The sequence below is a fragment of the Rosa chinensis genome, chromosome 4, assembly GCF_002994745.2.
Source record: "Rosa chinensis cultivar Old Blush chromosome 4, RchiOBHm-V2, whole genome shotgun sequence".
In the NCBI taxonomy this organism is placed as follows: domain Eukaryota; kingdom Viridiplantae; phylum Streptophyta; class Magnoliopsida; order Rosales; family Rosaceae; genus Rosa; species Rosa chinensis.
This window is the reverse complement of record NC_037091.1, coordinates 42172187-42200055: the sequence shown is the minus strand read 5'-3', so window position 1 is coordinate 42200055 and position 27869 is coordinate 42172187. Positions and strand designations below refer to the sequence as shown.

The 27869-nt window shown below is 38.9% G+C and overlaps 2 protein-coding genes across 6 annotated transcripts; both read right to left on the bottom strand.

Moving 5' to 3' along the window:
- Positions 1-104: 104 nt before the first annotated feature.
- Positions 105-19342, bottom strand: LOC112197599 (putative disease resistance protein RGA4). 5 transcript variants are annotated; one of them, XM_040518428.1, is made up of 13 exons: positions 19124-19342; positions 14796-14864; positions 10915-11058; positions 7868-10053; positions 7635-7777; positions 5604-7504; positions 3392-5498; positions 3217-3304; positions 3036-3097; positions 2358-2483; positions 1490-1638; positions 1270-1331; positions 105-772 (listed from the first exon to the last, which is right to left on the bottom strand). In XM_040518428.1, the coding sequence occupies exons 6-8, from the start codon at positions 6768-6770 to the stop codon at positions 3291-3293; spliced, it is 3288 nt and encodes a 1095-aa protein (XP_040374362.1). In that variant the 5' UTR covers positions 6771-7504; positions 7635-7777; positions 7868-10053; positions 10915-11058; positions 14796-14864; positions 19124-19342; the 3' UTR covers positions 105-772; positions 1270-1331; positions 1490-1638; positions 2358-2483; positions 3036-3097; positions 3217-3290. The 5 variants fall into 5 exon arrangements, with proteins under 5 accessions (XP_040374362.1, XP_024194101.1, XP_040374364.1 ...); XM_024338333.2 differs by lacking the exon at positions 14796-14864; XM_040518430.1 differs by lacking the exon at positions 14796-14864 and having other exon boundaries at positions 1270-1327.
- A 5286-nt stretch (positions 19343-24628) lies between these two features.
- On the bottom strand, positions 24629-27739 carry LOC112197675 (RAN GTPase-activating protein 2). Its single transcript, XM_024338440.2, has 2 exons — positions 27490-27739; positions 24629-26641 (listed from the first exon to the last, which is right to left on the bottom strand). The coding sequence occupies exons 1-2, from the start codon at positions 27722-27724 to the stop codon at positions 25014-25016; spliced, it is 1863 nt and encodes a 620-aa protein (XP_024194208.1). The 5' UTR covers positions 27725-27739; the 3' UTR covers positions 24629-25013.
- Between the last annotated feature and the right edge of the window lie 130 nt (positions 27740-27869).

The following is a 27869-nucleotide window of genomic DNA, read 5'->3' as shown; positions in this document are numbered from 1 at the left end:
CATGCTCGGAATTTCAGCAATTTGTATTCCTAGCCCAAGATCGTACCCATTTTATTAAGAGAAAAACTAGAATCATAAAGAACACCACAATCAACGAAGAGGCAAGGTTTTAACGTGGTTCACCCAATTTGTCCACGGCAATAGTCCACTAATGTCAAAATAAAATGTTCTTTGTTAAGTAATCTCGTACTTTCTCACAACCATTCTCAACAGAGAACCCCAATTACACCCAAAGCTCACAACCACTTGATCTCTCAATTCTCTCCATGAAACTTATCAACCAACAGACTAACGCTCAAAGAACATAAGAATATTTTAGACTACCACAACTGATGCCATTTTTACCTAGACAAAGATAATTGCTCGAATCTCAGAAATACGGCTTGATACTTAAAAAGTATAAGAAGTGCCGAGAAGCTCAAAGCTCACAATAAGCTCCACAACCATATTAGAGTAACTCATAAACAAGCCTACGGTACCAAATTCTCCAGGTCCTCCAGGACTTGTTTGTAGCCCATTTGTTAAGCTTTCATGGAGACACCAAGAGAGCACAAAAATGTGATATCTGACAGGAGGTTCTTCATATAGCTCGCAGATAATAGAAGGTTTGTTTCCTAGAAACCATGCATGCTTGACTAAATGGCTTATCCAAGATGCAGATGGAGTTTGTTCTCAATATAGGGCAAAGTTACCAGCCTTTGTGAGAGCCAAACAAACAGCAGCCACCTGAGATCAGAATTTGATGCTCCAATTCCCTAATCCTTGGGACAATCTGAGTAAGAGAGGATAGGAGTCAGAGTGGACATTAGAGAAAAAAAAAAAAACCATGTAATTCCCCAAACTGACTGAAACAAATTGATCAAAAATGTATCCAAATGCACATAGAAGAAAACATTAAATCAACATAAAAGAAATAGTTTGCAAAGGAAAAACTTATCCAGAGTTTGACCTCAGATAAATGAATGGTATCATTATGTAAAGGTGAATCATTATTGTACCACAAAGTGCTACTTGGAAGCAGATGATTTTAGAGATTGGAAATACAGAGAATAGTTGAAACTAATAAGAGGTAATTGATGTTACATTCTATTTTGCTAAGTTCAGTATACAAGATGCTTGATACTTAAAAGTTTATGAAACACTAGACAACTAAGAAAGAAGAAAAAGAAAAGTCCATCAAAAGAGGGAAAATAAAAAGAATAAAACATAACATGAGCAGCATAACATTCAATGAAACAAATACACGCATAAGATAGAGAACTGAAGTACCTGAACTTGGTTTGCACCATGTCAAGTGAAGCTGTTCTTCCATTTGAGCAGGATAGAGCTGCCTGGTGAGAAATTACAAATGATACCAAAACAATTATAAAGCCAGAACTGCAGTAAGTAAATAGCCTATAGAGCATAGTACAATGCATTTGAAAACTGGTGAATCAAATTAAAGAGGAACACCAGGAGGGAAGAAGAAGTAGGGGATTGAAAAGCTTACAATGATTTTAGGAACTGGTTAACTTAGAACATCAATGGAAGTAATCATGCACAACTGAAATTTCGAGCACTCAAGGCACATGTTTCCTGTGGAACTTGAACCCCATGAATATCTAGTTTAAGGAGGCCTCTCATAGCTTCAATGCAGACCTGATTTCAAAAAGACGATACGTCAGTGCTGAGGAAAAGAAAGAGAGAAGGATAACAAGTTTACTTCTTTTATTAATTGCTTCAAACAGCTTTTCCACAAAAGACCAATTACACACTTGCTACACTGAATAGTTGTGAAGGAAAGAATCTGTGGATAGTTTACAGTTGTGGAGGTGAAAGGGATCAAGAAAGTTTACAGTTGAATTTAAACAAAGATCTGAGCATCTAGGATATCAAAGTTAACTTTGGCATCCATCCAGATTATTGGAATACAAGTAATCTCACAATTGGGACCCCTCAGCATAACTTCACATAGATGGTGAAAACCAATAATTTCCAGATGCAGTAATATGGTGAGGTTCCTGCTAGATTCAGCGGTAAGTAATTCTTCACATCATTGTTGGAGGGATCACAATTGTCTGACAACCACAAATGAATCGACGAGGGTTTGAAATTGTCTGGCAGGTACCTTACTAACAAGAATTGCCATTGAACATCTCTACCTCAACCCAAAATAAGAACAATAATATTACATCCTTATCGATGTCTTTTTGGTTATACTAGAGGATGAACTTCCCCATCACAAAAACTAGTACTTACAAAGGGAAAGAAATAATGGGACACTAGAAATGATAAAAACCGATAAGTTAAATAACTAGCTGAAGGTGATACAAGGAAAAAGAACATGCACAAATTACTCATTTGAGAAAGATACTTACAATCTACCTTTGGAATGTAAGAAGCCAGCCACTCATGTCAGCTGTCCTCATCTTTTGTTTGCATAGCTTCCACTTTAGGTGGATACATCTCAATTTCTCATCCTTATAGCAGATGCTGATTAATACCTAAGACAAAGAAAGTATAACAGGTTACAATGACTATACAACTTATGAATAAACTGAAGCAAAGTAATTAAGCAATCATCCTAGTAGGGTTGCATCAATAAATTCCAAGTTCATTATGTGTCATAAACATCAGAAGAAAACAATGTTGTGGAAATTTCTTTATCAAGCAGTGCACCACTGGTTTCAGATAACTCTGTATGCAGCTAAAAGAAATCCAATCCATGAAAATTTGTAAAGGAAAGTTCCTTAATATTAAATCATCAGGGAATTAAAATGCAAACGGCAATCGTGGAATTGACTATTAATCAAACAGGGTATAGATATATTTTTATTTCATTGAAAGTCTTCCTTAAAGAATGGAACATGGCATCCAAACCAGCACAACATTTCATGTAAAAGATGTGAAATTCTAAGTTTATAACAGACTAAAATGATTTCTAATAGTATGTCTACCTCCATGAGAAAGCAAATATGATAAAATTAGATTGAAATGATTAAAGTATATTTTTCCAGTATCATTATCTTCAATGAAACACAGCAGACAAGCCGTACATGGGAGAGGTGATCATCAGCTATTCAGCATAATTTGATCTTGCCGTCAGGTACGATAGAGCCTGCCACCATATAATTTATGCCAAAAGGAAAAAGTAGGATTGGTTAATGCATTACTGGTTAAAGTGAAAAAAAAAAAAATGTGAAAAGAGAAGAAAAGACGGTGCTTTGAAAAGCTTACCCTGCTTTAGGTGGAAATTGATTAACCTTGTAACGTGTACAGACATTCTAGTTCAGTAAGGCAGGCATTGCGTATCACCAATTGCCAACTGAGTTAAGAAAGATGAAAAACGAGACATAATAAGAAAGAGATTTGTAGAAAAAAGGAAATAAAGAGAATGTGGTAAAAAAATTACAGTGAAGATCTGGGATGTGAGAAATCTTGGGCCATTCTGGGCCAGTCTCCTTGGTGCATCTTTCTTTGAGCAGGGGACATCCGGAAATGTAGAGGTACTTCAATTTGGTGAGGCTTTTCATAGCATTTTGTGTAGGCAGATACTTGAGATTCTCACAGAACCAGATTCTCAGAGACTCAAGAGATGTAAGATTTCCCAACCACTCAGGAAGAGCCTCTAGTCCCTTAAAATCACTTATCCAGAGTTGTTTTAAACAAGTCAAGTGCTGAATTTGTTGGGGCAGAGACTTGAGCTTAGGCCACCCAAACAAGCTTAAGATTTCAAGTTGTGAATTAGGAGGAAGCTGAAAATGAGGGAAGGTGTCCAGCTCCTCCCAGAACGCACCAATTCGGAGCGTCTTCAAACGAGTGAGGTGGTGAAATCCTACTGTGCGCACATATTTTAATTTCAACGACCGACCAAGAATAGATTCTATAGTACGGCAATGCTCCTCCGGTACAGACAAATACGCATCAACACCTTGAGAAATTTCCTCCTCCTCAAGGATAGATACTGACAAGGATAGTAGACTAGAACAATCAGTTATATACAGATCCTCAAGAGAGGTGCAGAATTGGAGCCCACTCGGTAGGCTTAATAAACTCCAACAACTATCAATCTTCAATTCTCGGAGAGATGTGATGCCCTGTGTGATTGGAATTGATGTTAGATTGTAACAATCCTTTATCTCCAATTCCTGAAGAGAGGTGCAGTAGTTGAGCCCACTTCCTAGGCTTGACAATTTGTCACAACTTTCAATATTCAATTTCCGGAGAGACGGCATGCCCTGTGTGATCCGAATCGACTCTAGGCTGGGACAACCATCTATCATCAACTGTTCGAGGCAAGGAAATACCTTCACGACCTCTCCTCCTTCAGCTGATATCCATGACGGAAATCTAGCACCCATGAAATGGTAAATGTTCAAGTTTTGCAAGTTACCATGAGGTTCCAAGGCATCTAGTACCTCCGTCTGGTTTTCATTAGGTACCTCATTGTCTGTCCATGCAAATGTTAACCGACTTAAGTGACTCTTGTGCACCAAGCCAGCCTTCTTTGCTTCTTCTCCATCCCTTACATGTTCTAGCCCAATAATAATCAAGTGGCCTCTCAATTGGTTCAACCCACCCAACTCCTTAATTGCAGGACCTCTCTCCTCACCCACATTAAAGAAGGGCAATCTTCGGAGATTAGTTAATCGCCCCAAAATCCCAGCCTCAAATTTCATTTCCTCACCAAAGTAAAAATGCCTCAAGTTGATCAAATTTTGAATCACCTTCGGACACTTTTTAAGATTCCAAGGTAATCTCAATGTTTGGAGGTTATAGAGCTTGCCAATAGACTCTGGGAGTGCTTTGATTTTTGCATCAGAAAGATCTAGATATCTCAAGTGCTTCAGCTTGCTAAGTGAATATGGCAACTCCTGATTCTCAGTCTCACAAAAACTTAAGACACGTAAAGCTCTAAATTTTGGAAAAATGGTATTAGAGACCTCCCCGATATTTGAAAAGAATGAGCGCAGTCTTGATATACTTGATTTTGGCATCTTTTCTAGTATTGCAGTAGGAACCCGTGCAACATGTCGAATCTCATGATCTTCCATCTCATGATTGAAGTCTGATGTCCAGCTCTCACACTTGGATACTTCGTTTGCAAGATCATGCACAAGATCATGCATCTTGCATCGGGTGATGATAACACCATAGTCATCTTCATCCTCTGTAGCATCTTGAAACAAGGAGTTCTCTAGTAGAGTCTCAAAATACTTATTGCCTATATCCTCCATTTCAATCTCTTGCTCGGTTTGGTGACCATGAGAAGGATGGAGAAAACCTTGAGCCATCCATAGTTGGATCAAGTTATCTCTTTCAATTGAGGAACCTCTCTCGAGCATGGAGCAATATGCAAAACATTGTTTCAATGGTGATTCCAAATTGTCAAAACTCAACCCCAGAACCGACATGATCCTGCTATCCTCTTTGTCTGATGATACCTGCCATATTTTACTTTGCAGAATTGACAACCATTCATTGCTACCGTTCTTAGAACGCATCAAGCTTCCCAAAACCTACAGTCGTTATTTGAGATTCAAATTTTAGCATAACATCATCTATACATATCAAATAGTTCATCTCACATTAAATAATCAATAAGGTGATCGAAGATACCGTACCTTTGCCGCCAATGGAAGACCAGCACACTTTTTGGCAATGTCCCTTCCGATTCCCTCTAGATCTGAAGGAATCGGAGCATTAGGATCTGCAAATGCTCTATCCTTTATTATGGACCAACATTCATCATCCGATAGAGTCTCTAGATCGCACCTAGGAAGTGTTTCCATGATTGATGCAACCTTGGCACTACGGGTGGTGACAATCACAGAGCTTCCTTTAGCAGAATTTAGTTGCAATAGACAACGCTTCAAATCATCCCAATTATTAGCATCCTCATTCCAAACGTCATCAAGTACAAGAAAATACCTTCTCTCTTTCAACTTCTGCTGGAGGCTTCCAATCAATGCTTCCAGACTTGAAAGATTTGCTCCAGTCATGTCGTCATATGATTCCAGCATTCGATGTAAAATTGAATTGACATCAAAAGTATTAGATACATACACCCATAATGTTGCATCAAAGTACCTTTTCATTTCACCTTCTTTCAGTTGCTTGGTAACTGAGCGAGCCAAAGTAGTTTTACCTAGGCCTCCCAATCCCACAATGGCCATCACCGAAAGAATATTTTCTTGATTGTTGGAGTTGGTCAAGGTTGCAATTATATCTGACACAACCTGATCCCTTCCAACAATGGTTGCATCTTTCAAGGTGAATTCATTCTTGTCAACGAATGAGGTTGTTTCCCGCTTATCTTTACTTGCTGCTGCACCTCCATTTGATCTCCTTGTCATGCCGAGTCCCACACTGGCTGCATGCTTGTAGAGATCATCCAAGGATGTGTTGATGTTGTTAATCTTGCGTGCCATCTTGAGACGAAATAAAACAGGATTGTTGCAAAAGAAGCCGAGTATCTTCTTATCCAGGCTGGTCTCCTTTATAACGATACGCTGAACTTCATATTCTATTTCATCCAGAATATCGTCTGCATTATAAGCTACGCTTATAAGCCTCTTCATCCAATCGGCCCTTGCCCGCAGTTTCCGATCTTCAGGTTCATGAGCAGCATCATGGATTATATTTCCAATCAGAGTTGAGGATTCTTTGAGCTTATTTATCTCTTCGCGGAACCCCCAGACGATATCGAGTCTCAATTGATCAGTAGCGAGTGAAATCACCTTACTCACTACTTCGCCGGCAGCGGATTCAAGGAGAGAGAGTACAAACATCTTTCCGGGGTTTTAAAATCACTCTCAATCTCAAGGGTTGATCACGCAGGCGTAGGGTGTCCCAAGTGTTGTTCTTGTAGAAGATATAGCTGGATTGTTGAGAATAGATGCTGCGTATGGTTGCCTTGGGATCGCTTTGCCTTCACTCCATGCCAGCTATAGCTTTATGAAAGAACAGTACACTATTCTATTGAGGATAGCTCTATAAAAAATTTAAGTGTCGTGTCTCGCTACCTATGTAGAATTGTTCACGTCTGTCTGTATAGAACATATTAGACTTGCAGCACAGGCAAAGAACCAAGTGAACCCACCCTTACAAGACTTGGGTAGCTTAGATACCTATTTCCAATTGTATTCCCAAGTTAACAACTGCTCTTCTTCATTAAGCAATGATCAACTTTTTGGCTAGGTAAGAAAGGGACCAAGTAGCAGTTATTCTTGACTTGGAGAATCAAATATGCTAGAGATGCAGAACACCAAGTTGTAAACTAACTTGACTCCAATCGAGGAATTGACTATCAATCAAACAGGGTATTGATATATTTTTATTTTATATTTTTATTGCACTGCAGGTCCTTCCTTAAAGCCTGAAGTATATTTCTCCACTATCATGATCACTTTATCTTCAATGAAACACAGTAAATAACCCATACATGGGAGAGGTGATTGAACTACTGTGACTGGATCTTCAACCACTCAGCTTCATCTGATCTTCCCATTAAGTATGATAGAACCTGCTAAGATATAATTTATGCCATTAAGTAGGAAAAATTACGATTAGTTAATGCAATGGAAATCTGGTTAAACTCTAGCGAAAGAAGAAATCTGAGAAGAGAAGAAAAGATGGTGGTTTGAAAAGCTTACCCCGCTTTAGGGATAAATCTCTGGCAATTGGGAATTGATTAACCTCGTAACTTGAATGAAATCAATTGATAATACATTTTCCTCTTGAAATGTGACCAGGCATTCTAGTTTAGTATGGCAGGCCATTACGTAGCTTCACCACACTGAGTTAAGAAAGATGAAAAATGAGACATAATAAGAAAGAAATTTGTAGGAAAATAAATAAATAAAAAGAACTTGGTCAAAAAAATTACAGTCATGTTCTGGGATGTGAGAAATCTTGGGCCAGTCTCCTTGGTGCATCTTTCCTTGAGCAGGGGACATCCCTCAATGTAGAGCTTCTTTAATTTGGTGAGACTTTTCATAGTATACAGTGTAGGTAGATACTTGAGATTCTCTCAAAGCCAGATATGTAGTCTCAAGAGATGTAAGATTTCCCAACCATTCAGGAAGAGCCTCTAGTCCTATAAACTTTCCTATCCAGAGAGTTTTAAAAAAAGTAGAGTGCTGAATTTGCTGGGGCAGAGACTTTAGCTTAGGCCACCCCACCAACTCTAAGCGTTCAAGTTGTAAATCATGTGGTGGTGGTGGAAGCTGAAAATCAGGCAAGGCATCCAGCTGCTCCCAGAACCAACCAATTTGCAGCATCTTCAAATGAGTGTACGTGGCGGTGAAATCCTGTGGGCATATATTTGAATTTCCCACAATGACATATCAACAACTGACGGAGATTAGGTGGAATAGATTCGAGACTACGCCAATCCTCCTCCTGTGTAGACAAATACTCAACAACACCTATAGAGACTTGCTTCGGCTGATTCGTTGAGTCTCTGGGTGGTCGCACACATATGATACTGACATGGATACTAGACTAGAGCAACCAGTTATATGCAGATGCCGAAGAGAGGTGCAGAATTGGATCCCACCGGGTAGGCTTAATAATCTCTGACAACGAATAATCCTCAACCTCTGGAGAGATGTGATGCCCTGTGTGATTGGAATTGATGTTAGATTATGACAATAGAGTAGCTGCAATTCCTAAAGAGAGGTGTAGTAGTTGAGCCCACTTCCTAGGCTTGCTAATCCCTCACATCCTTGAATCCTCAAAATGGTCAGCCTGATAAATCGAGAGCAATACAACGAGTTATTTTCAACTTCTCAAGACAATGGAGCGTGTCAGATACATCGAGAGCAATACAAGTCAACTCATCACAATTAACTATCTGCAAATATGTGAGACTCTTGTTATTGTTCAGCATCCCTTCTGGTAGACAAGTTAGTCCCTTTACATGATCTATATAGAGATTGGTGAGACTGGTAAGCTGAGTGCTTATATTTTCTATTGAGAAGTTGTTGTCCATTTCGTCTATCCACAACCTCTTGAGACGTGGAAAACGACTCGGAGCATTTCTCAATTTGGGACAGTACCTGAGTTCCAACTCTTCGAGGCAAGGAAATACCACTACTTCTCCTGATATCCTTGGTGCTTCCATCCATTCAATGAGCTCTTGGCACCCAAGGAAGTAATATGTTTTCAGTGCTGGAAACAAAGTTGTCCTAGTACCATAAAACTCAGCTCCCACACATTTCAGCTTTTTCATCCTCTTAATCTCACGAGATCTTAGAGTAGGTAGATGGCCGAGTGTTGGGACTCCTTCACGACTGCAACAATTGAGTAATCAAATCTGCTTCAAATTTTGGAGACTTGTTATCCATGACGGAAATCTCTCACCCATAAAATTTTCAATCTTCAAGCTTTGCAAGTTACCATGAGGTTCCAAGCCATCTAGTACATCCGTCTGATTTTCATTAGGTAGTAATGAACTATGACTACCTAATGAACCATATCATCAAGTACATCCGCCAAGCCACCGTCTGTCCACTTTAATGTTAGCTCACGTAAGTGATTCTTCTGCACTAAGCGAGCTTTCTTTGCTTCTTCATCCCTTACATGTTCTAGCCCATCAATAATTAAGTGGCCTCTCAATTGGTTCAACCCACCCAACTCCTTAATTGCAGGACCTCACTCCTTACCCACATTAAAGGAAGGCAGTGTTCGGAGATTAGTTAATCGCCCCAAAATCTCAGCCTCAAATTTCATCCCCTCACCAAAATGAAAATGCTTCAAGTTGATCAAATTTTGAATCTCCTTTGAACACTTTTCGAGATCCGGTAATTTCAATGTTTGGAGGTTATAGAGCTTGCCAATAGACTTTCGAGATCCGGTAACACTTTCTGATCCTGAAGAAGGATTCTTTAAGAATCCTCAAGCAAGACTGAATTGTCCCGATGCCGATGCAAGCAGAAAGCCATCTTTCCTTTTCTATGCAACAGAAAGACATTTCTCCGATTATGATAAAAGTGACACAGACCAACTGGTTCACTCTTATAACCAAGGTGAGAGATGAAGATTTGCAATTTCATAACTGAGGATCATTTCCTGCGTATTCACATGGTCCATGCATCATAAGCAACGGGACCATATAGTTCAGTTCATTTACTTGATATATAGATCATCATACTATGCAGGAAGATGCCAGCAAGCTAGTAGACATGAGTATTTAAGTCACTGTTCAATCCCTTTTATTTCTAGGATTCACAATTTCAAAATCATGATCATATGTTATAGCAATTGCAATAAGAATGCAGGATGGTGCCAGCTGATTAGGAGTTTCAGTGGAAATATGTTTAGAATGGGCTACTATCACGCTACACCCTACATAGGAATCATATGTCTCAGAGTCTCACTTAATTATGAAAAAGGTAATTAAAAAAGATTGCAAACCACTACAGCTCTGGTGTCATTTTGTGTCTCATTTAACCATAATGTTTTAGCAACTATATATCATCACCTTCCAACAAAGCAGGCTTCTTTCTTATCCTAATGCAGTCACCTAACACAAACAGTTTCTTTTCTTGCAGAAACACGATACCAACAGACACTTCCAATCTGTACCCATGCATAGTTCATTGACAAATCCATAAACACAATGAATATAATGAATGCTTTACAAACAGGGCCCATCTGTTAAATCGTAATAATTTCAACAGAAACATCAATGATAAATCCAGGGTTCACAAAACTTCAGCCTAAGATAGCAAAACCAAAGCATTGAGAGATAAGACATTAAGTACACTCATGTCCTAACCCATGACTACAGTATTAGTTACCAATAATCTTTAGCCAGTGAAAGACTGAACAGGGCAACATCACAATCCACCTAACTCTGATTCAAAAAATAAAACAATACCTATGACAAATTTAAAAACAAAGCACCAAAAGAGTTTCATGGAAAATAACCTGAACGGAATTAGAAACCTCTATGTTATCAATATCTACTTCCAGTTCCCGAAACCAGACAGAGCCAGGTCCTCGAACAGCTCACAGCCCAACCCACCTTCCCCTACCACCAACACTCACACATTCTTTAACGTCTTCTCTGAGCTGCAAAATTTTCAACAATAAACTTACAAACTAAGCCTGAAACAAAAATCAATAAATATATCAGAAGGTCATGATGATAAGGGACAGGGCAAGAAGGGTTCACTCTGGGACCACAAAAATCACGATATTTATTTTGCTAACCAATTTAATTTCCATGCTTAGATAGAAAGTCCAGAATGATAAGTAATAACTAAATGACTGGTCATTTAGTTTTTAGTATAATTATATATGATATAACTAAATGAATTATGGTCAATAGTCTATAACCATTTTATCAAAAGTAAAATGTAACCAAAGTATCCTAAATTCAAAACCCAGAAATCAACATCAAATCAACACCAATGTCCAAAATTTTGACTTTTGAGTATTCAAGACAACAAGGCTATGAATAACAACCACACTCGACCAAACAAAAACAAAACCAGAGCTACAACCTGGGTTAAAAATGAAGGATAAGCAGGAGGATCAGAACTTGAAAGTGCAACTCACTGAATGTTCTTGAAAAATATTAGGCATGGGACAAGGGTGTGGGTAAGTCAAATCATATAGGATATGATAATAAAATTTACAATAGCATAAGAATGTTCTTGACATTTTTTATACACGAGACAGCAAGATGTCATGATCTACATGGTCATAGGCCTTCTCAAAACAAATTTTGAAAACCAATCCTTCCTAACTCTTTATCTAACTTCCACCACAACCTCATTTGCAATTAAAACCACATCTAAAATCGGCCTCCCTTTATAAATGCCCCCTGAGTTTCCCAACCTTGAATCACCCAACTATTCCACCATTCTTTAAAACAGTTTTTGGAGCAGTTACGCTCCACAAATGCTTTCAAACTTAAAAGCAGTCGGACCCTTTCTTAACTGGTTTGAGTCCAACTAAATAGGATAGTGATCTGTAGTAACCCTTGAGAGCTATTTGCCTGACATGGGGAAATTCTTCCTCCCATTTTACTTGTACAGAATCTACTTTGAATAATCCTAATAGGCGAAATAATCCTAATGTGGCATTAGCAAAGGACCATCAAGTTAAATAACACCAAAACAGAAGTAAAAATAAAAGACCCTGATGGTAGAATGAAAGTTCAAGCCAAAGATGAAAGGCAACCACTTTTTAAATCATTGCTTTTCATATTGATAACATACAGACTGACCACACGACGAACTCTAAGGAAACTATTATAACCATGTGAGCATATGGCAGCTGCAGTGAGCATCAAGATAGATGAGGCCAAAGTAGATAAACTACTAGATGCACTAGGTAGATGGTATATAAGTAATTACATTAAATTTTGGACAAATAAAAACACATCTGGAAGCTGTAGTTCTGATTAGCATCATCCATATCTGTTGTCCTCTTGAGAAGACTGCAAATTACCAACCATCTAAACATACACAGAATAAATTATCTGTGTTAGGCAGGACTTTAGAGTCTTTTTATTTTTTATTTTTTCTTTCTTTTTTTCCCATAACAATGTAGCAACTAACATTGCCTTCCAAAGAAGCATAGTGCTTCTTCATCTTAACACAGTCCCCTCACCCAACAGTTTATTTACTACATCTATATGATAACAAATGAAACTCATTCATTCTCTACTAACAGTTCATTGACCAAATCATATAGTGTACACAATGACTTCATAAACAGGGACCATCTGTTAAAGCTCCTAATAATCTCAACACAAACATGAATGAGTTCAGGATCGTGATGAGAAAGTTGGGTTCAGAGCATTTCAGCCTAAAATAACAAAACCAAATCATTGAGAGATAGGAATCTAGTACACCATTTATGTCCTCAGCAAGGCTTATAGAATTAGTTATATCTATCCAATCTTGATACCGGGTTGGATGAGATACCAAAACAGGAACTCACTTCCCAAGCCAACACTCACTACAGAAAATTCACCACCTAGAGTGTTTTCCAAAGGACACAGGAGTGTAAAGTCACCACTCAATGGAAAATTCCACAGAGATACAGAGTATGAGAGAAAGAACTCACAAAAGCTATTTTCTTATTCATCAACTCTGATATCTCTGGTACAGACAAGGACTCTTAAATAGTACTCTTAGAACAACCCTCCAAGGATAGGTTACTACTCTTCTCAAGGTTATTAATTAAGGACACGGACATAACAATAAGACTTATTGGAAAACGAAAGGATTCCAAAATACACTAGAAGAAATCATAACTCAACTAATTCTCACATAACCCAACCAGTCTGAACTACCACTCTCAAGAAAAACTCTAAATTGAGCTCTCTAAAAAGTTCTAGAATGGCACTTGAGTAATTAATGTGAGCAGTCGGAATTTCTCTGGTAGTGCAGCCATTACATATTCAAACACTCCTGTGTCAGATCTCAAATCTTCAGCCAGTGAAAGACTCTGAACTGGATAATAAAAGTCAAACTTCACCCAACTCTAATTCAAACAATGAAAAACCCATGACATATTTGAAAACAAAGCAGCAAAAAGTTCAAGTAGCATAACATGAAGAGGAATTGGCTATTGAGATTAGAAACCTCGATGTGATCAATTTCTATGACTTCAAGTTCCCAAAAACAACACAGCTCTGTGAGAAGCTCACAACCCAATCCACCTGTGCCTACCACCAACACTCTCACATACATGCGACTCTTTTGTAAGTGACTTTTCTAACAACAACAACAGAAGATAACTCCCTTACCTCCTCATCATCCGATAAGATTTATTTTGCTAATCAATTTAATTTTGAAGCTTAGATAGAATATAATTATACAAGTAAATGATTTTATGGTCAATAGTCACATAAGCATTTCATCAAAAGTAAAATGTAAGCCAAAGTATCCTAAATTCAAAGCCCAGACATCAACCAAAGTCATTTCCATTTACAGACATAATTCCCACCCTCGCCAATGTATTGAACATTCAAGATAACAAGTTTATGAATACACCCACTAGCCAATCCAATCAACAAAACCCTAAACATAGCTAAAAAAAACTGACCCACAAAATAACAGATACAACGAGGGTCAAAACAGAAGCACTCTTAACTTTTGTGCCTGAGCAAAAATAAAGCTGGAGGATCATAACCTAAAACTGCAAATCACTGAATGTTCTTGAAAAATAATGGGGAAGCATCAGATGAGGGTGTGGGTGAGTTAAATTATTTGGGAAATAAGATTTACCATTGAGTAAGAATGTTCTTGACATTTTTTATGTGGGAGACAACAAGACAAAAGTGAAAAAAATTGAAATTTTTCATATCATAACTTGTAAGAATAAGTATCAAGTTTGAAGAACAAACAAAAGAAAAACTCATGACATTCTCGGAAAAGGAACAAACATTCCTACTCAGTTACTCATATCAATTTCATAGGATTCAAAGATGACAAAATCGATAACATGGAAACCAATGCTCTAAACTTCCTAACCCAACAATCATTAGGAGTGACAGGACCCGCCCCGACTTTCACCCTGAAATCCGAGGTGGCCCTGTGGGGCCCACGTTAGGGATAACTCTACCAAAAATTTGGCAGAGTCACCTCTAAAATGGACTACCCAAAAACCTGTAAAACACACTAAACACTTCAAGCAAACCAACCTTATACTCCTGGAGCCACCCTGCTCCCAATTACCAACAACTCCACTTTCACAAAACACAAACTCAAAATACTAATCCCAAGGTTATGCAGAGCAATACTACTATACACAGGGATATAAAAGAAGAGTAAAGGATCAAGCGATCCTACACTGCGGAAGTAGTGACAACTATGCCTCAAATGTCATGTACGCCCGACCTCCACTAATTTGCCTGCAAACTGGGCATTAGAAACCGAAAGGCCCAGGGGAAAGTAGACGAAAAACGTTAGCGTGAGTGGACAAAAATAAACAATTTAAAGGAAAAAGGATTTCATACATTCCCACATTTATTCTCTTTAATAATCGATGCATGCAACAATTAGAAAAAATACATTTAGCTTTAAATCCAAGAATTCCAAAACGATAAATTGACTAGCCTCGCTAGTCACCACATTCGAAAACTATATCATAAAACCGAAGTCTCATTTCTCAAGAAAATACGACCAGCCCCGCTGGCTACAGTGAAAATCGGACTAGCCCCGCTAGTCAAGCAACGATAAAATATGGGGAAGAAGTTTCACCATACAAAAGAAGGGAGCCTTATTGGCTCGGGTCGGAGTGTCCCACACTCTAGAGCATCCCATGCTCTCCTCTACTCGCCTACGAACACATAGTAAGTAGGGAGGAGTACTAATAGGCTAGCCAGTAATATAATATGTATATATAACGACCCTGGGTATGGTGGTTAAAAAACCGATAACTCAATAAAGCTTCCCCATGTCCCACGTATAAAGAAAACACGGGTACGATTCCCAACCGTACTCGGAAATACTCAAAGAGTCGTATAAATTAACAGCGTGTCCCACACGCTAAAGAAATAAGTAGATTGTCAATGAGGCATTCCCAATGCCAAAAAATCGAATAAATAAACAAGAATTTATTCCATCGAAATCCCATTTCGAAAATCTTTCAGAAATCTCAAATCGACGATTATAAAGATAATATAAACAGTATAAATCTCGAAAATCACATCGAAAATCAATTCGTCGAAAATCAACATCATTTATAATTTCGAATCCGAGCATAACATCTTCATAACCAAAACTCACAACCGGTAACAAAACATAAATACTTCATGAGAATCATTATTTAAAAGTAAATCCATGAGATAATTCGCAATTATCTTTATATGCTCGGAAAATACGTTAATAAAATAGAACAAGCTTTAATAAATAAATGCATGCATCACTTATTTAAAACAAACGTCCACTCACAGTACTATTGGGCAACCACGCAGACGAGTTCCTTCATCTAACCGTAGCTCGCGACATTGCCCTGTACACAATTATATTTCCATAAACGGTAATCCGATATAATAATTACGAACTTAAACGAAATCCGAAAATCCCTATCTCCAATACTTCTCAAATTCAACCCAAATCTCTTCCACAATTCTAATTCCTCAATTTACATATTCCAAAAAGAAAACGAGGGAAATCCGACGGCCGGATTTCCCATAATTCCACCACAAAACTCCAAACTTCGAAAATTCACAAACAATTCCAAACTCCTCCAAAATTCACCAAACTTCACATATAAGCTCTATGATAATTATAGAATTTAACTAGCTAAAAATTGAAATTTATAAACTACCCTAGCCGCCGCTACCGCCGCCCACAGTGGCGGCGCCGCCGCCACCATCTCCGATGGCCACCAAAATTTGACAGTAGCACCTTCTCAACACACTGATTCAACTTCTCAACTACAACATTCCCAAATAACAATTAAAAACGGCCGAAATCGATCAATGAACAAAAACCCAGAAATCCTCAAGAACCCTAGAATTTCAATTCGTCGATTCGGCATCTACACAACAAATCGTGATACAAGGCCATAGGGGAAATGAACAGTGATGAAAACCGAACCTTCGACGGCGAGATGGGGACCGGAGGTGACCGGAATCGCCGGAAATCGGCAAAAACTTCAAACTGCAGCCGGGGAGAATTTGGTTTCGATCCGAGCTTTTCCGGCCAAATCGTTGTGAAATACCTCCACAGACGTGACAAGGGGAAGAAACCGAGCTTGGGGGTGGCCGGATCGTGTCCTGGGTCGGCCGGAGGAGGAAGAAACGGGAGGGGGAAGAAATCGGCCGAGAGGGGAGAAAGAGTCGGGGAGAGAGAAAGAGAGAACTTACCCGGTTGGGTAGGTTTCTGAAAATAGAAATCTACCAACAGTAAATTTCCATATATACATATAACTTACCATGAACAGTAATTTCTACATTTTCGCTTATAACTTTCGCATACGAGCTCCGATTTTTACGTACCACATATGCACGCGCTCGGTTTAACGTCCTCTACAACTTCCATGAAGAACATTTTCTCAAATTTTGACCCGAATAAAAAGTCAACTTTTAGGGCCACTAAAAGTATCGAAACAGAATAAAAAGTGAAAGTAATTGTCGTTTACCGTCCAAATGACTAGTAAACAGGTGAATTTAGGTTCGGGACGTTACAATGAGGCAGGAAACTCTAGCACATATCTATGTAAGTACCATGAGGGGATTCGAACTACAGACACATGGGAGCAAACAATGGGCCTGACCATTCCTACTAACCTCTCGTTGGTGAAAGGCTGAAAGCAATGCTGGAAAGTGATTAATAGCCATAGAATGAAAGAAAGCAAAAATCCTCACAAGTTGCATGGAAGAATGGATCACATAACAGGTTGAAACATCACTTCCTTCTCAGATGTCCCCTAGACATGCAACAACAATATGGTATTTCTTTGAGCAAAGCTTATTAACCAAAAACTAACATATACCGTTCTCCAGTACAGAACCTACGCTAAACATAAAGTCCAAAACATGTAAAGAATCATCCAACCTATCGCTTTGTGAAAGACAATGAATCAATCTCCAAAAGGTTCTCTGCCCTGATTTTACCTTGTTGCTTAGCATCACTACGAACCAATTCATTCCCTCTGCAACATCACCTTGAGATGGCTTGATCACACAATCCATTAGTGATACAATTATGGCTGCCGGAACTTGTTTCCTAACATATACTCTTCATATCATTCCACAAACTTTTTGCTTCTTCTACTCTTCCATCTGACCAAGCTTTCAATAAGCGGGCATAAAAGTAAGCTGATGGCTGTAAACCATGAGTCTGAAACTCTCTGAATAAGTTCATACTCTCAGCTATCTTAGCTTTCTAGTCAACAGAAACCTTGGATTAGAGTATCGTATGTTATCACATCACGAACACTATACTTCTCGGGCATTTCTTCAAAGTTCAGACAATTTTATATGCCCTCATCAGTCCTTCCATGAAACCATAGCCCTTAAATCATTCTGTTGTAACTGACTGGTTTTTTCACAACCTTTATCACACATCTCCTTGTTCAAGATCCTGGCCTGTTCAAATCACCACTCTTTCCAAACGCATGAATCATGGTTTTGTTAACAACCTTTATCACACGTCTCCTTGTTCAAGATCCTGGCTTGTTCAAATCACCACTCTTTCCAAACCCATGAATCATGGTATTGTAATTTGTTAGCGTACTCATTTGGATATTATCCCTTTTCAATGATCTCAAACCATAGCTTCCTAGCCCCTCGAAGCCAACCCATCATACAAAAACCATGGATCATGGCTATATACATGACAATATCTGGAGCATAGCCTCTAAACTTAAGATCATTTGAAATTCGGAAACCCTCAAACACCTTCCCTCTCTTGCACAACCAATTGATTACCTCCTGAAATGAGGAACTTCATCAGAGACACAGTTTTTGATTTGGACACTTTCATATATTCTTTCTCCTTACAGTCCCCAGAGATCAATGTATCGAAAGCAGCATTCCAGGGAGTATTCCATCTTCCAAAACCAGCCGACGAAGTCCATACCCTTTTGAAAACCTCATTATCATCACAAAACGCTTAAATCCAATATCCCCAGAGTCTCAACATCAACATCAGCTACAGCACCACATTCTATCCACCCAGCCTAAGACACCCTGACAGAGCCACATAACAAGTAACAGGCACACTCCAGCCCCTTTCGAACCTATAAAACACATCAAGAAAAGCTTTTGCAGCATTGCAGGCCTTAGCCTCCACAAGAGGAAATGGGTTCAGGCTAAACCCCAGATGAAGCGAGAAGAGCACATTGTTTTGGTGCTTCAAAACCTCTCAGAAATTAAGAAAAGGGTACTCAGGGTCTTCTTCAAACCACCTGGGCTTTGTTCTAAGAATCTTACAAATTTGTTGAGCGACTTGTGTAAATTTAGAATCTTTGGTTTCTGTTGTAACGTATCTGAGTGGGGTTTTGGCGGAAGAGTCTTAAGAATGAAGATGAAGCTCTGGCCATGAACTATGGGTCTTTCTAGCTATAATTGCAAGTTGTGTATTGAGAATGGAAATTAAGGTCGATATTATTGAACAAATGGTGAAAAGAAGAAAAGGTTGATTAAAAAGCATGAGATTTTACTTACAGTGGTATGGGCTTTCAACTTTGGCCGTCAACAAGAACGAGTTCGAGCTCTACCTTCTCTACTACTCCGACAGTTGGAGACAACAATAACATTTTTGAGCTATTTTAGTTTAGTTTCAACTTCAACCAGAAGAACAGGCCTCTGCAGTTTTGCCACTACAAAGTGACACCAAATTCAAGTTGAAGAAGATTCTGAGGTTGTATGATTCCCCGCCTCCGCCTCCGCTTCCCATTTTCTCTATATGAACTTTTTTATTTTTCTATTTTGAAATTTTCTATTTTCTATCTTTTTAGATTTTTTTCTTTTCTTTTTTTGACAAAAAATAATATACAAATCACAATTATACAACGATCCAACGGTTGGATCCTCACGGATCACCTACAGGATCATCTTGATCGATTTATACGATGATCCAACGGTCGGATCCTGACAGATCGCCCTTAGGTTCATCCTCTCAAAATTATATGAAGATCCAACGGTTGGATCGTCCCGGATCGCCCTTAGGATCATTCTCACAAAATTATATGACGATCCAACTGTCGGATCCTCACGGATTGCCCTTAGAATCATTCTCTCAAAATTATTCGAAGATCCAACAGTTGGATAGTCTCGGATCGCCCTTAAAATCATTCTCACAAAATTATATGACGATCCAACGGTCGGATCCTCACGGATCGCCTTTTGAATAATCTTTTCATAATTATACTAAGATCAAACGGTCGGATCCTAACAGATTGCCCTTAGGATCATCCTCTCAAAATTATACAAAGATCCAATAGTTGGATCATCCCCGATCGCCTTTAGAATCATCCTCACAAAATTATACGACGATCCAAAGGTCGAATCCTTACGGATCTCCTTTTGAATCGTCTTTTCACAATTATACAAATATCTAGGGCTGGGCGTCCGGACCCGAAAGACCGAGGACCCGACCCGAACCGAGGAAAAAAGCCCGATTCGGTTCGGTTTTAGAATAGAAATTTTCTGTTCGGTCTAAAGCCCGACCCGAATTCATGTAATCGGTTCGGTCTCGGGTTCCATATTTTCAGGGCCCGAAAGCCCGAACCGACCCGAATTCATGTATTTGCTTATTGTTTTAGATATATGACTTCTTACATAAGTTTTCCTTTCTCTTTTCTTTGCAGGATGACTTGTAAAAGGTCCAATGTACAACCTGGAAAGGTTCCCTTGTAGTTTCCATTAGGATAGTTATATTCTAGTGATACTTTACAATTTATATATTACAACACAGTGACACACCTTATATTAGGTTGCCAGAAAAAGACCCATCCAGGGGCCCCGTGGCTGCGGGTGGCCTTTGATTTGTAGCTAAATGAAATCTTTATCTTGATCACATGTAACATATACAATGATGTGGTGTTGGGCATTAGAAAAGGAAAAAAAAATGTTTCGTTTTTGTTTTTCGGTGGAAATAAACGTTTGGGCCCGAAAAAGCCCGAAAACCGAACCGGCCCGAATGGGTTCGGTTTCTGTCGGTTTTCAGTTTACAAAAAGACCGAACCTGCCCGAACCGATAGTTTCGAGTTCGGTCTCGGTCTCACTAATTTTCGGGTCGGGCCTGCCCTACAAATATCCAACTATCAGATCCTCATGAGGAATAAGAAAAATTATAAAAAATGCCCCATTTGAAAGAAAAAAAAAAATGGGGAACCCGCATGGGTAATGGGAAACCCCACCCCCGCGGGGGAAATAAGTGCCCTCACCCCCGCCCCCGCTTGACAAATGAGGGGAAAACCTGCGGGTACCACCCCCCACCCCCGTTTGCCCATTCCTAGACTTGTACAGACAACTTCAATGGGAAGATCTCCTGCCCTTGGACAATTAAAATGCTCTGGGTTGCTCTTCAACTTGAATTTACTACAAGAAAATTTTGCAGTTGATTTCTTCGCAACCCTTGGTCATGTCTAAGTGTTGATCACATGATCCTGATCATGCCTTGTATTTTGACCAATAACTAAAAAATCTAATAAATGGCCAAAATTTTCGTTTTTTTGAAGTGTCATATTTATGTTGGGTACAAATTAAATATCGTGAGATATTACCGATATTTCTGGAAATTTTGCGATATTTCACAAAAGTTAGTAATATGTTCGAGATTTTTGAAAATATTTTGGAAATACTAGCAATGGTACCCGTGCTTTGCCGCGGGATTTGTTGTTTGGTAATAATTTACAATAATGAAAGATTTGATGATACAATATGACATGATATTGTACACTCACTTTTTCCAAATGATATTGCTGAGAACATACTTTGCATTCCATTGAGTAGAAGGCTAACTGAAGATTGTATGTATTGGAAGCCTGAGAAAAAAGGTTTTTTTCAGTGTTAAAACGGCATATTGGATTGCTCGTGACCAAGTACTCAGTTCGACCCTTGCTTCTACCTCACATGGGGACTCTTTCAAGCCTTTATGGAAGCAAATCTGGAAAGCAAAGGTTCCAGGAAAAGTTCAAATCAATGCATGGAGAGCTCGTAACAACTTGTTGCCAACTACTTCCTTACTACGCAAGGGATACAAGGGGGACACCAATTGCCTTCTTTGTCCTGCAAGGTATGAAGATAGCACACATATTTTCTGTAACTGCCCTACTGCACACGCAATTCTGGAAGCACCTCCCTTCAATTTTCGGCAATCCATTGCACATAACATGGATTTCAAGACCTAGATGTTGGACAAGGCCTTAACTCTGCAACAGGCAGTTTTTGATAAGCTTCTCATGGGAATCTGGGGAATATGGAAGAACCGTAATACAATGTTTTGGCAGGGAACATCTCAACCACATACGACGATCATGTTTGCTGCTTTATCATGGCATGATGACTTCTGTAAGGGAGCTTCTATTCATACCTCTAATATTGGTATTTGGACCTCTATCTTTTTTCAAGCTATAGTTGACTTTAGCAATTTATGTTAAATTATCAATAAAGACATAAAAAGGAGAAGAAAAAAAAAGAGTCTTTTTTTATAAAAAAAAAAAACCTCACTCCACCCCTTCCATGATGCCAGTGAGATTTAAACCTGTGACCTCCATGATGTCGGTTATTCTCATAGCTAATTGGCAAAAAAAGAAAAGAAAAAAAGGTCTCTTCTTACTTCTATAAACAATAAGAGATGAGCAAGGCAACTTTAAGGCTACTTTCACTTGTCCAGATTGGGCTGGAGATAAAACTGATAGATGTTCTACATCTGGGTACTTTGCTTTTGTTGGAGGAAACTTTGTCACTTGGCGTAGCAAAAAGCAGAAAGTCGTTGCCAGATCAAGTGCAGAAGCTGAACTTCAAGGTATGGCACATGGAGTCTATGAAATGTTATGGATCCGTAATGTCCTGAAAGACTTGGGTTACAAGCTTAAAAGGCCTATGGATTTGCATTGTGATAATACCGCTGCCATTAAGATTGCACATAATCCAATTCAGTATGATAGAACAAAGCATGTGGAGACTGGCAGTCATTTTATTAAAGAAAATCTTGACAGTAAGGTTATTCGCTTTCCATTTGTAAACTTAGAGGAGCATTTAGCTGATGTTCTCACTAAAGGAGTGTCTAGGAAGATATTCGACAGCTTGATTGACAAGTTGCTCATGATAGACATCTATGCACCAACTTGAGGGGGAGTGTAGAATCACTGTAAATCCGTATGTAATTAGGATTCTTATTTAATTAGGATATCTTGTAATTATAGAAAATCCTGCAATTATGGAAAGATTGTTTTCTATTAGAGTTAGACTACATCTTTGTACTTGTATATATACTCCCATTGTGAGATAAATATAATGATTGAATTAACCTTGAATTGAAATATTCTTGTCTACTGTTACATGTATGCATCTCCTTTCAATTGGTTCAAGGCTTCAAGCAAAGCCAAATCAGACGTCATTTCTGGAGAATAGTCGGTTGCACCAGTACTGCAGCTGGAACTTTCACTACATTTCCTTATCATCAAAACTGAAGATGTCTCAAGTTGAGTTATCTTCACACTTCCATTGTGAACTTCTTTAGATATTTAGTAGTACTGTACATACATTCTCAATATCTGCGGCTTATAGAGCTTCCAAAAAGACTTTGGGAGAGCTGTGATTTATGTCTTGAAATTTCGACCGATCAACTTGCCAATAGAAATAGACAGCTCCTCAATCTCTGTCCCATATAAATGTAAGCCATGCAAAGCTCCCAGTATCTGTTCTCGCCTTCTCGGAAGCTCAAATTTTTCGGAAAGGAGTTTTCTAACACACGATCAGAATAACCACTGCCTGTATCTTCCATCTCTTGATCACTTTTATGAAGCAACCCTTCTCTCGTCTATTTCAATATCTTGTATGAACACCGAGCAATATGAATTATGGAAAACAATGTCCAAAAAAAGGTGATTTCAAAACTGACATTTTATTTCCTCTGCTCCTGGCAATTCCGAAATCTCATTTTTTGTCTATTTCTTTTCTTTGTTACAGCGTTTAACTGTTAAGTGAAGCCCAAAGTTTTACCGATCATGCTAGCCTGAATGCCTGATAGAGTGATAGAGACACTCCATAAAAAGTAAAAGACTGATAAGAGAAGACGGACGGAAAGGCGCAAGCTCAAAAGTGCCATTGCTATAAGGAACCGAAATGTGAGGAAGCCATGAACGCACCGTCTATAGAAGTAACCTCACAAGAACCAGACACTGATGACATCTAAGCAGTCAGTGAAGTATGTATGCTCGGAAGCTAATTAGAATTAATTGCAGCTAATGTTTGAGAGGGCCGAGGATGGTAGAGACTATTCACTTATAGGCTTCAGTTTTTCATATAACACAACCATTATGTGCATTCCTATGATAGAAAGAGTTAGTGATTAGAGCATTGTATCCATCATAATCTTGAGTGTTCTACATCTAGTAGAAATGTATGGTGGAACAAAATGTCCCCTGTTCTGTACCTCTAGTAGCCTAGCTTATCCTTCACTCTACTTTATCTTGGTAATAAAAGAAAGACATCCAAATCCAAGCCAGAAAGATTATTCACAAAAGATAAGGATATCATTCACAAAACATATGATATATCAAGAAAGGGACAAACTTGTAACCACGTTTCGGCATACCATTGACGAAAAATATAGTCAACTTCAACAAAGAACAAAGCCACAAAGTGTTGACAGAGAATAGTCACAAGAATTAGAAGCAGTCTAAATGCCATTATGTCTTTTAATGGTGTAACAACATGTAGTATATCTCTTGTAACAAGGCACTTTTCGGAGGCATTCCAGTCCAAGAAACCCGTCATCCATTTTAACCATGTTTTCTAGTTGCTCCAAGTCCAAAATTGCAGCTTCCAATGTATCACAGCTCATTGAGTCTAAAACTGTGCATCAGTTTTCATACTCCGTAAGTGTAAAACTCCATGACCTCTATGAATCGCTCTACCTCAGTCGTAGCATATAATTAACCAAAATAGCCAGGGTTATCAAATCAGGATGAACATAAACTAACAATAGGGGAACCAGAATTGTTGAATCAGGTCACATAATTTGCGCTTTAACATGCACTCACATGTCAGAAAATAATTTCCGAAGAAAAACCTCAAATAGCAACTTCAGATATCACATCTAGTACCACATCTATTACAAGAATAGCAAAGGAGTTCACTTAACTGCTAAACCAAACACCACAAACCAAACAACAAAAGACCCAAGTAGGCCTGCATTTACTAAACACCTGTGACTGCTTTCATACTGCTCCGCAAAATAGCTGAGCGATTCAACGGAATAGTTCCTAAAAGCTGCAACTAAACCTTCCAGTCGTAGATGTTCAAGAGGGTACTAATGCTGTGGAACCTAATTGGAAAAAGGAAAAAAGAACTAGAAGAACACCTAAGACACAGACTACCTCTATTACTCTTGGTTAACTTCGAGATTCTTCAGCTTTGATCCTAACCCGTCATCATTAACTTCATCATCTCCAGATTCTTCATCGTCTTCAGCATCATCATCCTCTCCTTCAGGGTCATTCTCATCCAAAGGGCCAAGCAGGTGAGGAGATTTCTTGAATAAACCCATTACCTCGTGTATGCCTTCATCAGATATGAAATTTCCATTGATGTTCAGCAACTTAAAATCAGGATTCCGAACCACAGCCTGCGCCAACACTCGGGCTCCAGCTCTTCTTATTTTGTTGGTGTTCAAGTCAACTTCCCTTAACTGGGAAAGACCATCTAACACCTGGCTGATCTGAATAGTGCCTTCATCCTTGAGTTCATTCTCACCCAAATTCAGCTTGGTGAGAAGTGTCTTTGCTGCTATACAAGCTGCTAGAGCAGAAGCAGCTTTAGCTGTTATGTCATTGCCAGCAATGTCAAAGACTTCAAGTGAAGGAGCTGATTCCTTGAGAACATTGGCCAGTGCAACTGCACCCTCATCTTCAAGGTTCAGGTAACTGAGGTAAATCTCTTTCAAATTTTCATGCTTGGAAAGAGCTCTACTCAATGCAATTCCACCTTCTACGCCAAACATGTTGTCCCGCAAGTCCAGCTTCTTTAAATGGGTACAAGTCCCCAGTGCCTCACATAACGCAACTCCTCCCTCAGATTCTACCCTGGTAGAGGAACAACGGAAATCCTCCAGAAGGGGAGAATGCTTCACAACCTCAGAAATAGCAAATGCCCCCTCATTTCCTGTCATGTTGTTATGAAAATGAAGGATTCTAAGCTTCTCTGTAGAAGGAATCAACTCGTGAACTGCTTGAGCAGCTTCTTCTGAAATGCCATCATTCATCAAATAGAGTTCCTCCAAGCAACTTTGTGATTTCAGGAGTGCTCCAAATGCCCTAACACCCTTCTCGCCCAAGGCATTGTTTGAGAGATCCAAAAATCTCAATGCACTACCTTCCAAGGCAGCTGCAAATATACTGATGACTTCAAGAGCTTCTGCCTCAGGTCTACCTGCTATAAAATCTGATAAGTCAACTTCTTTCAACTGATTCTTGAGGGAAACCAGAATGGGCTCAGCAACACGGGCGGCTCCTAAACCAAAGCTTCTATTGCTGAAGCATATTTTAGTGTAGGCATTCCCCGGCTCCCTCAATGGCCTTAAAAGTTCCTCTGCTTCCTCAGCTTCAATAAATGCCCGTGTGCCTTTAGATATATCAAACAAAGTTTCTTTAGGTGTAGTGTCAGATGCCACTTTACTCTCCTTGCTACTTGATCCCTTTTTCAGAACTTCCAACAGCAGCTTACTACATTCCCGAGCATACAACTGCACAGCAGAACCTCCATCGCCATCTGGTTCCTTTTCATACTTCTGGTCTGCAGCAACAAAAGCCACATCCTCAATTTGTTTTGCATTTTCCTCAGCCTCCTCCTTACTCAGAGTGCCATACTTTTCAGTGAAAATGGATTTAGTGCTAAGATTGTTTATCATCCGCTCCACAAGCACTTGCCTAGTATTTTGGCTAGGAGGCCATAGTTTAAGTGAAAATGGCCGGCGTTTCGCATTCAGAGATGTGGTGTCCATTGCAACAAGACCTACAAATGGAGGCCACAGTTATGTAAATGAAGCCTGTGTAAACTTAAATTATTTTTTTTGGAACAGTACTTGTAACAGGGATACAATCAAATTTCAAAATGAAATGATAGCAATGGTGAATTTGCTAGGCAAATCTTTCGGCCATATTATCAGAAACATTATCATTCATCAAAACATAATTCTTGGCAACAGAAAAAGATATCGCTACATGCAGGATGACACTAAATGACCAAATTCAAAATATACAAAAAAGCACTTGGGAAGTGCAAGAGCATGACAATGTCAAATTTCTTTTCCTCTTCATACAAGCACAAAATTCATCTGCATACAAGAGTAAAATTAAAAGACCTTACTACTATGAAGCAAGTTTCTTCGCTTTACCCGGTATCTTTTATTTCTTTTCAGCTCATATTTCACACTTCCAATACAGCAAACAAGAGTGATTTTCATGCATCTTAGATCCAGTGCTAAAATACAACTAAAGAATAACCATCACTCAGATCCAGTATTTACTCTATAGCATAGTTCCTCTCCTCATCTTGAACTCGCAATGCATAATTAGGTTCTATTACTTGTATCAGTTGTATGAAAACATAAGCTTCTCAAATAAACCAACAGCAACAACCCAATGCATCTAAAAATTGGGTAATCTGAAATGGGATCTATACAATCATAGGATTCAAAACCACCACAAGCCTTCAAACTTGAATCAGAACTTTACTGAAGTACAAAAAACCAAATGAATCTAAACCCAGAAAGTAAAAGAGGAAAAGTAGAAAATACAAACACGCAATTAGGGAGAAACCCTAAAATTGGAAAAAGTTGGGAGAGGAGGAGATGTGGGTACCTTTGTTTTCGCTCGCAGCTGTTACAGAGAATAATGAAGCAGAGGAAGGAAGAGAATGTAGAGGGGGGGGAAAAGAGGGGGAGGGAAAAATCAAAGTGTGAAAGCGAAGAAGGGGAGTGCTGCGTTTAGGTCTGTTGAGATTTAAAGGCCGCCACTTTAGGGCATCCCCAACCGTACGCCATACGGCTATACTATCCAAGCGTATGGGAATATTTCCCCCAAATATTTTGAACATTTTTCCTTTTTTTATTATTAAAAAAATAATAATAATAAATTGCAGAGTTCAAACACGCAGAAGTTTTTGTTTGTTTGTTTTTGTGTGTGTGTGTGTGTTCTAAGAACTTACATTTTGAGGGTTTAGAACCATTGATGTAAGAAAA